Source organism: Misgurnus anguillicaudatus, chromosome 8 (genome assembly GCF_027580225.2).
Source record: "Misgurnus anguillicaudatus chromosome 8, ASM2758022v2, whole genome shotgun sequence".
In the NCBI taxonomy this organism is placed as follows: domain Eukaryota; kingdom Metazoa; phylum Chordata; class Actinopteri; order Cypriniformes; family Cobitidae; genus Misgurnus; species Misgurnus anguillicaudatus.
The window spans coordinates 12127199-12137970 of record NC_073344.2 but is presented as its reverse complement, the minus strand read 5'-3'; the positions used below and the strand labels follow the sequence as shown (position 1 = coordinate 12137970).

Here is a 10772-nt window from a genome sequence, read left to right as displayed (position 1 = left end):
ATTTTGCTTATGAAATTTAAGAATAAGTGTAGATTATAATCTTTAAAGGGGCCATGTCACAAGACTTTTTTAAGATGTCAAATAAATCTTTGGTGTCACCAGAGCACATAAGTGAAGTTCTAGCTCAAAATACCATATCAATTATTTATTATAGCATGTTAAAATTGCCACTTTGCAGGTGTGTGCAAAAATGTGCCATTTTGGGTGTGTCCTTTAAAATGCAAATGAGCGGATGAAGTGCAAACACTGATCACAATGATGGTGGTTTGTTAAAATTTAAACTTAATTGTGTTGTGAATTATTTTCTCTGTCTCTCCCTCTCTGGACTAGGGGTGGTATTATTATAATAAGAGCTCCTTATGACATCATAAGGAGAGCCAAATTTCAACGACCTATTTTTTCATGTGCTTGTAGAGAATGGTTTACCAAAACTAAGTTACTGGGTTGATCTTTTTCATATTTTCTAGGTTGATAGAAGCACTGGGGACCCAATCATAGTACTTAAACATGGAAAAAGTCAGATTTTCATGCCATGGCCCCTTTAAGTTCAGCAAATTTTCATTTCTGAGTGTTTGTGTTCATTTTATTTAAAGAAAAACTTAAAAATCTTCATGCCCACTAGAACAGTTGAGCCAAATACAGGAAATACGTCATGTAGTCAAGTGCAAAGCAGGGGCGTAGCCACGAGTGGGCCTGGGTGGGCCTTGGCCCCCTCATTTACATGTCCGGCCCCCTCAGATTTCCAATTGCCTAAAATAAAATAAAATGTTGATTTCTTAAGTCTGATTGATAGATTGACCAATCAATTTTCAAACTTGATTAGATTATCTCATGTCACGCGTTGTTGTGCGTAATTTATGCTGTCATATTCGCATGAGAGTTTATTAATATTCCGTGACAATGTGCCATCTACATCATATATGTATATATATATATGAGTTGCCCCCTCATTTTAGGATAGAACCCCCAAAAAATTAAATTCTAGCTACGCCCCTGGTGCAAAGACTACAGGTGTGGGTATTTGAAATGCCTTTTTATCTAAATTTTGTGATGTAGCTGACATATGTATCTACTGTAAAAAAGAAAGTGAAGATATCTTCCATTTATTTTTCTCATGCAAGGTTTCAACACTTTTTTTGGAAAGATTTGAGTTCCTATTGTTTTTAAAAAATAAATGTGAATTGTAATTTACAAATTAACATGTGATTTGTTTTTTTGAAAATCAAAACAAATCTGTAGAATCAACTGTTAACTTTCTTGTCCTTGTGGCAAAATTCTATTTTCACAAAACAAAGGAAATACCCACTTTTATAGATTTCTTGTGTAAAGTAGAACATTTAACTAAATCACTAAGACTAATTGATAACAAAAAATTATTTATTTTTGGAAAAATATAAGATCTTTCATGTACTGTAATTAATACTTGTTTTGGAATTGTATTTATTTATTTATGTACTTTTTCCTTTTTTTCCTCTTTCTCTCTTCTCTTCCATCTGTTCAGATGACTTTGGATGTAATGTTAATACACGTCGTGTTATATATGCTACTTGTACTTCATATATGACATTTCTGAATAAAAATAAATAAGAAGTGGGTATGTGAACGCAGCCATAGATAAATACAAAGATAGATAGACTGATAGATAGATGTCTGGTACATGTTGCATCATCTGATTGTTGCTCTATGCCCATTGGTCACGTGACACCCCGCCCCTGGGTTATCGCCAATCCACTCCATTCTCCTACGCTACACATACTGTGATTGGCGTAGACGACACGACAGGGTTGTTTAATGTAAACTGTGTTATAGTAAATGAGAGAGCTGTTCAGTCTTTTGTGTTCTCAGGGACCCGGTTACGTTATCTAATAATTAGTCGTATCAAGACAGTGTACACATGGCTTCACACGCGCAGAACGACATCTCAGCCGGCTTCCTGCACGAGTACAAATCATTCGCCACAGACGCGGTACACGCTGGATCAGAACCGGAGCAATGGAACTCACTGGCCGTAGTGCCCCCCATTTCATTGTCTACCACATTTAAACAGCACGCTCCGGGAAAACATGCGGTAAGGCATAATGTATATTGTCAAGTGGCTTAGGGGTATATAATTTGCCATTTCCTATATCTAAAATTGATGACTGTAGTATATTCAAACGGACTTGAACGCTTCGTGTCACAACAGAGCAGGACTTTTAGTATGAAAAATAAAATAACACATTTAAAGAATATGAAGTTAATAAGTAAAAAGTAGGTTTAAAAAAGACTTCGTGTAAACAAAACGTGTCGTGACTCGCACGTGTCATACATTTTTTACACTAGATAATAATAATATATGTTTACACGCATGTTTATGATGACACGCATGTATTAGAATATTACTCATGTTCATGAGGAAAAATCACGATGTGCCTTCATATTTTTTTGACATGTGCAGATTACCTCATCTCTGTAACGTTTAATGCTTTGAGTTAACTTACTCAAAAATACACACGGACGAAAATAACGTTACATACATGTAACGTTAATAACGTAAGACATATACAAATGTATGGCTGGTAGGAAAAATTTCTGAGCACTACATTTTGCTAAACGAACCCAAGAAGTTATGTCACAGTGACTAAGCACTAAGAAACTACACATTTACAAAATTCAAAAGTTGTCAAACTTGTCAAAAGTTGACATTTTTATTGAAACACTAACACACCTTCAGGTCAAGCTAAATACGTTACGGTTTATCAACAAAAATGCTTTAAACCGACTGACAGGAAGTATGTTGACGATTCGTGAGAACAGCCAGATGTCAAAAATAAAAGCACGTGGCTTGCTGTAACTATTTTGTGCCTACTGTGACACGTGTTTTTTGGCTTACTAATTAAAAAATATTTTGCATAATCTCCCTAAACTGCTGTAACCCAAATGATTGAAATTATGTAATTTTTTTTTAATTATCATTATTTAACTCAACATTTTAGGAATTTCAGTGTGAATATTATTTATTGAGTCGCTCACAAATTTATGGTTTTTATTTACGTGGATTCAACACATTGATGCATGTACACTCGGCTGTGTATTAACCCTTTTCTAATGTTTCAGGGTTTTGAATACAGCAGGAGTGGAAATCCCACTCGAAATTGTCTTGAAAGAGCAGTTGCTGCTTTGGATGGTGCACAATACTGTGAGTTAACATTTAATACTAGGGATGGGCATTTTCCAGTAAGTTACTATTCGAATATTTAAGCTCATAAAGAACGAATATTCGAATATTCGTTTATTTAAATTATGTTAATTAAGACATGCGTCTTTTGTATTTTTCATTTTGTCATAATTTCACAGAAGGCTTATAATTACGAAATATCCACAACAAGCTAAACTTATATTCTGTATGTATATGTATGTATGTATTTTTAAGTTGAAAACATTGTAAAAAAATATATATTTTTTTAATTCTTCTTAAAAAATATCCCACAGAAAAAAAGGCGTTAAAACCCCATGCGGAGCGAAGTCTGAGTCAAATCCTTAGTTTCAAGTCGGTCGTTAGTATGAATTCATTACTGTTTGATCTTACATACATTATATCATACCAAATATTATACATTAACCCCAAATCTAAGCGAAGTTTGAGGACTTGCGAAGTTTAAAGTTTGAGGACTTGACAAAGTAGGCTATCATCATTTAAACCCTTAAACAGACTCCAAATAAGAGCCCGGAGCAAACGAAAAAACACATCTACATAACCGACTGCTCAGTCGCCGTATAAATATCTTCTCAGCTTAGTTTGACATGTATTTGTGATTAAAGAAAACCATATTTATCCTACCTGCTTCGGTGAAAGCCCGTTCTTCTGACTAGATACAATAATGCCGGTGCTGCGGAGAAAACTCTTCCTTGTGATGATGGTTATCCGATTAAAAACAACAGACGTATTGAACAAGATTGAATATCTGTATTTAACATTATTTTACAAACAACGTAAGCGGCTCGATAGATTATTGTTGACTGTGCAAAGTTACAAACGTTAGCTTAATTTAACAACATGTCACGAAGACGGAGCTTGCTTTTAAACAGCCATGTGCAGTTGGCTGCATTTTCGAAAGAGCACCGCATATAATAAATGTTCTCTGTTTCATTTCGTTCTCCGTGTCTGTCTCGTTATTAACAAAATAAAGTAGACTTTATAACAGAAAGCTTACAAATCTCTCATGATGTGTTGATGCGTGCGACGGAGAAGCACGTTTAATAACACGTGAGCCTTCACTGAGCCAGTGGCCAAATACGGCGCGGTGCGGCCAAACCCGGAGATAAATGTTAAAACTTAAATTTTGTTGAAAACAATCAGAAATACATACGAATTAATGTTCATGTATGTCTTACATTTAAGTCTGTAAAAGACAGTATAGATGAAGTGAAAAAGCATTAAATAAGTCGTAACGCTTTGGTGGCACATTAAAAACAAACAAACATTCGAATAGCATTTTTTAAATTCGAATTATTATTGCCGATCGAATATTCGAATATTCGAATATCCGTGCCCATCCCTATTTAATACAATGTTTTTTTTATTATACGTAAAGAAAACAAAATTGTACACCTAATTGCCGGTCTGTTTGACATAATAGGTCTCGCTGTTGCGTCTGGATTGGCTGCTACAATGACTATCACACATCTTTTTAAAGCTGGAGATGGAATCTTGTGCATGAATGATGTCTATGGAGGTAAGTGGATCCAGTTTGACACTATTGTGCTTACAGGGATAAACCAATAATGAGCCATATTCACTTCCATAGTAGGGAAAAGAATACTATGGAAGTGAATGGGGGTCATGAATGGTTTGGTTACAAACATTCCTCATAATATCTTCCTTCGTATGTATACAGGTTTGAAACAACATGACAATGACAGAATTTTTATTTTTGGGTAAACTATCCCTTTAATAGAAAATTAATGACATTTACCTAACACAGTGTGTCTCTATAATTTTTTTCCAACCAGGTACTAATCGATATTTCAAAAAAATAGTAGCCGAAGTGGGCCTTGATGTGTCGTTTGCAGACTTTACAAAGCTGGAGGTGCTTAAGGCGGCTCTTAAACCCAATACAAAGGTACACCTGGCTTTACAGTTTTAACAAAAGAAGGCTTTTGCAAAATGTTTGTGCAGTATATTGGTTTGCTTTTAAAGGAAAACACCACCATTTTTCAATATTTTACTATGTTTTTACCTCAACTTCGATAAATGAATACATCTTTTTTCAATGTGTGCACTTTTAATCTTTGTACAGCACTTCTTGAACGTGTTAGCATTTAGCCTAGCCCCATTCATTCCTATGGCTCCAAGCAAAAGTTTTATTTTGTGCCACCATACTTACTCGTGTAACTATTCATGTAACAGTCTTTAAATAGGGAAAACATGGAAGTGTTTGGTGGCTTTAAAATCATCCCTGTTTGGAACCATAGGAATGAATGTGGCTAGGCTAATGCTAACACATTCACTGGGGCGCTGTACAAAGATTAAAAGTGCACGCATTGAAAAATATAGGCATGTATTAATTTGTCTAAGTTGAGGTAAGAACATAGTAAAATATTAAAAAATGGTGGTGTTTTCCTTTAACACAACTGCATTTTATATCTTTAAGTGCACGACTTAAAAAGCAAAATATATGAATGGTATATTAAAGTGGTATTTTCCCCTTTCTGCAGATGGTATGGATTGAAACTCCCACAAACCCAACAATGAAAGTTGTGGACATTCAGGCTTGTTCAGATATTGTCCATGAGCACAACAAGGACACAGTTGTTGTAGTGGACAATACTTTCATGTCAGCCTACTTCCAGGTATACACAATATTGTTTATTCTACTTATTGGCACCATCTTATATATTTGATGTCGCAACTAAGGATATGTTCAAGTGCCAAGTACATAGTGCATGTTTTTGTGTTACACAAGATTATACACTCACCGGCCATTTTTTAGATACACCTAGCTAGTACCGGGTAGGACCCTTTTTTACCTTCAGAACTGCCTTAATTCTTTGTGGCAGAGATTTTGGTACAAGGTGCTTTATTGGATTGATATCCGGTGACTGTGGAGGTCATTGGAGTACAGTTAACTCATGGTCATGTTCAAGAAACCAGTTTGAGATGATTTGAGCTTTGCAACATAGTGCATTATCCTGCTTAAAGTAGCCATCAGAAGAAGGGTACACTGTAGTCATAAGGGATGGACATGGTCAGCAACAACAATCAGGTAGGCCGTGGCTCAATTGGTACTAAAGTGTGCCAAAAATATCCCTGACACCATTACACCACCACCACCAAAAAAGGATAGATCCTTGCTTTTGTGTTGTTTACGCCAAATTATGACCCTACCTTCTGAATGTCACAGCTGAAATTGAAAGTCATTATGCTGGAAATGCTTTTCCAGTCTTCTATTGTCCAATTTTGGTGAGCTTGTGCGAATTGTAGCATAAGATTCCTGTTCTTAGCTGACAGAAGTGGCACTCGGTTTGGTCTTCAGCTGCGGCTGTGGCCCATCTGCTTCATGGTTAAACGTGTTGTGCATTCAGAGATGGTATTCTGAATACCTTGATTGTAACGATTGGTTATTTGAGTTACTGTTGCCTTTTCTATTTTCCTAGAACCAGTCTGCCCATTCTCCTCTCTGGCCTCTTTATCCACACAACAGAACTGCCGCACACTGAATATTTCTCCATTTCGGTCCATTCTCTTTAAACCACAAATATGGTTGTCCGTGAAAATCCCAGTAGATCAGAAGGTTTTTTTTTAATACTCAGACCAGCCCATCTGGCACCAACACACATGCCCATGCCACGTTCAAAGCGCGGACGAGCCATCTAGCCTTTATACATATCTATGGTTTCCCAACCCTGGTCCTCGGTCACCCCCTCCCAGAAAGTTTTAGATGTCTCCTTATTTAACACACTTGATTTAACTCATCAGCTTGTTAGGGACACATGTTTACCATTTAAGAAGGGGCCTGATGAGTCGAATCAGGTGTTTTAAATAAGGAGACATCTAAAACTTTCTGGGAGGGGGTGCCCGAGGACCAGGATTGGGAAACACTGGTCTAGATGCCTGCATGCCATGTGTTGCCATGTGATTGGCTTATTAGCAATTTCAAGCAATTGAACAGGTGTACCTAATAAAGTGGCAGGCGAGTGTGTACTTGTAAGATTTCATTGCAGTTTTGAAGTTTCCCAACTATTTTTTTCCCCTATTGAACAGCGCCCCCTGGCCCTTGGAGCGGATATCTGCATGTATTCTGCAACAAAATACATGAACGGTCACAGTACTGATAACATATTAATTAAACTTTTTATTTCAGCTATATTCAGTAGCCTAAAATTGAGATTTCTTTGTTATTTCAGGTCACAGTGATGTTGTTATGGGGCTGATTTCTGTCAGCCGTGACGATCTGTATGAACGACTAAAGTTTTTGCAGAATGGTAAGACTTTTCTCCTGGCCTTAATCAAATCTATAATCTTTCAGATTTAGGATGTGAGTAGTTTATCTGATACCGTTTTTATTTGCTATATATGCCAGCAGGTCTTCTAAGTTACTGAGGTCAATACAGAGGTATTTAGGCCTAAATGATTGATGTCAAACTTTGAACACTTAAGATTAAGGGCTATAAAGTGATGTACAATAAAAGACAGTTTATAACATGAGACATAATTAAGAGTTTTTACCCTTTAAAATACATTCGCATTTATGGACAGAATTGACAACTGAGTGCCTCAGCAAGGGGTTGACAAACATTTTTTTGTGATTTTTGCAAAAAATAAAAGTTTGCTTAATTTTTTTTCAGCAGTAGACTTTCCAAAACCCTGAAGAAACATTGTATAATATTTCATTGCACAACACAAGTGCATCCTTTAGATACTTTGCTATATTTTGACTCTAAAACCATCTGGTGTGTCTTTCGGGTGCTACAAAGACACAGCTGTCAGGAGGCCACTAACCAGTAATGGGCACCATAAGCAATTCTGTTATGAATATTTCTTAGCATATTGCAAGCTTTGATAGCTTTTTTGGTATTTGTAAAGCAACAGAGTCACAGTTGATTTAGAACTTAATGACAGATGCGACCTTGCGTGTCCTGCCAACAACTCACAAAGCAACTCTGTATGCCAACATCACGTTATGTGATGAACTTTTAAGGGCATAAAAATCACAAATTAATTACTAAAATTAAAAGTAAAGTCCATACATCCATAAAATATTAAATTTCTGCTTTCTATACCCTAGCTCTTGGAGCTGTGCCCTCCCCATTTGACTGCTACATGTGTAATCGAGGTCTGAAGACACTGCACCTGAGAATGAAGCAGCACTTTAAGAATGCAATGGCTGCGGCAAAGTTTCTGGAGGCTGACCCAAGGGTGGACAAAGTCATCTTCCCAGGTGTTGATCGTATTATTATCCTAACTTTACATAGTGGTGTACGTTGACAAATTATGAAAATCTTCATTTAATTCCCCTCACGTCATTTCAAACCCATATGATCCTCTTTGGTGTAGATTAGATTTAGCTTTATTCTCGTTGTGCAGAGCCAGTGAAACGTTGTTAGCACCTTACCAGAAGTGCAAATAGCAGCATGTACATAAATGAATATAAATGTTTAATGGAGTGCAAAGTATGAAGTAGAAAAGCAAAGACCAGCTTAATGCAAATGTGTGAATACAAGATGAGGTGCAAATGAAGACATAAACAGACCAGTTCAATGCGGTGCAAATGAAGACATAAACAGACCAGTTCAATGCAATGTAAATATGGGTCAATGACTTGATGTTAATTACAGTGAGGAAAATTTTGCAAGTTCTCCCACTTACAAATCATGGAGGGGTCTGAAATTGTCATCGTGGTGCATGTCCACTGTGAGAGACATAATCTAAAAAAATCCAGAAATCACAATGTATGATTTTCTTTAACTATTTATTTGTATAATACAGCTGCAAATAATTATTTGAACACCTGTCTATTAGCTAGAATTCTGACCATCAAAGACCTGTTAGTCTGCCTTTAAAATGTCCACCTCCATTTATTATCCTAAATTAGATGCTCCTGTTTGAGGTCGTTAGCTGGATTTATTACACGGCTCTCTGGAATGCTTGATTCTGATTGGTCAGTTGAGACATTTGCAGGTTCGTTCTTTTCAAATAATAACCGCTCCAAATTAATAACGCATAGCCGGACTACTTGCACGAGTAAAATCGCGCCAATAAAGATCAATAAAGATTACTGTCTGTTTGGCGCCATCTTGTGACAAACACTCGACAACCACGACAAGACACAGACAGCTTACTGAGACTGAACTTGACAAAATAGAGCATGACAGCTACGAAGCCAACACACACAAAAATACAGAATGGGGATTAAAACTTCTCAAAGACTGGCTAAAAGAGAAAAAATGGGGACAGACAAGTATGAAACAGCGGATCTTAATAAGGTATTACGATCATTTTATGCATCTGTGCAAAGTTTCGCGGAAGGATAAAAATGTTATTTTAAAACAAATATGCCAATAAAATGTTTAAAATTCATATTCATGTCCAGTTTGTTTTCTTATGTGGCAAGTAGCCGTGTAATAAGCGGGATAATGTAGAGGCAGCCGGTAGTTATTGGGAAATAAGCCCCTTCAGTGTGATACAAGACCCTCCGCTTGCGTCGGGTCCTGATCACACTGTCGGGGCTTATTTCCCAATAACTACCGGCTGCCTCTACATTATCCCTTACAAAGACACCTGTCCACCCCATACAATAAGTAAGATTCCTATTTTGCGTTCGTATGGATTAATTGGTAACACTTTACAATAAGGTTCATTAGTTAACATGAACTAATAATGAACTGCACTTATACAGCATTTATAAATCTTTGTTAATGTTAATTTCAAAAATTTCTAATACATTATTAAAATCTTGTTAATATCATTTAATGCACTGTGAACTAACATGAAACAACTATTAAAAGCTTTATTTCTATTAACTAACATTAACAAAGATGAATAAATACTGTAACAAATGTATTGCTTATGATTTGTTCATGTTAGTTAATACATTAACTAATGTTAACTAATGAACCTTATTGTAAAGTGTCACCGATAATTAAATGTAAAAGGGTAAAATGTCAAAATAAATTTGCAGATTACTTGCATGAATTCTTTTTTTTGTGTGGACCAAGTCTAAAATTTCTGGTTTTATTTCATTTTGACAGAATATTTGGGGTATAATTGCAAAAATGTCAATGTGGTGTAACCGGTCTGTGTCAACTGGTGTAACTAGTATTTTTTCAAATTAAAATATAATGATAAAAAATGTGAAATAAAATATAATCAACTAGTTTAGTGTAATATGATTTTACATCATTTGTCAAAGATTATTTAAAAAACAGCTGTTTTCAGCATATGTCAGGACAAATATTACAAAAACACATTAAAATTTACATTTAGAAATAACCAATAACATAATATTTTAAACTTATTATTTTTTTGTAGTACGCTTACATGCCATCAAAGTGGATAAAATATTTAATATTTCTCATTCTTTGGCACAATTGGCGGTTACACCATTTGACATTTTCAGGTCCATTCAGTCTTAATTTTCATAAAAATGGTGCAAATGTAATTTTTTTACTGCATAAAAATTAACATAAATAAAATTTACATTGAAATAAACCTGATGCATGCTTTTAAAACAAGTTTTTCATCTTGGCACGCACCTCCCGGCCCCCCGACCATCTCGTCCGGGGTCCCCTCA

The 10772-nt window shown here is 35.8% G+C and overlaps 1 protein-coding gene across 2 annotated transcripts in view; it reads left to right on the top strand.

Annotated features, from left to right (window-relative positions):
* The first annotated feature begins 1747 nt into the window (after window positions 1–1747).
* LOC129450573 (cystathionine gamma-lyase) overlaps window positions 1748–10772 on the top strand; it is a 47346-nt gene continuing 38321 nt past the window's right edge. Inside the window, exons 1-8 of one of the 2 annotated variants that reach the window (XM_055213441.2) lie at window positions 1748–2068; window positions 3097–3178; window positions 4620–4715; window positions 4993–5102; window positions 5698–5832; window positions 7244–7301; window positions 7387–7464; window positions 8268–8420. In XM_055213441.2, coding sequence (XP_055069416.1) covers window positions 1895–2068; window positions 3097–3178; window positions 4620–4715; window positions 4993–5102; window positions 5698–5832; window positions 7244–7301; window positions 7387–7464; window positions 8268–8420 — 886 coding nt within the window. In that variant the 5' untranslated portion in view covers window positions 1748–1894. The remainder of the gene's footprint in view (window positions 2069–3096; window positions 3179–4619; window positions 4716–4992; window positions 5103–5697; window positions 5833–7243; window positions 7302–7386; window positions 7465–8267; window positions 8421–10772) is intronic. The other variant, XM_055213440.2, reaches the window with a different exon arrangement.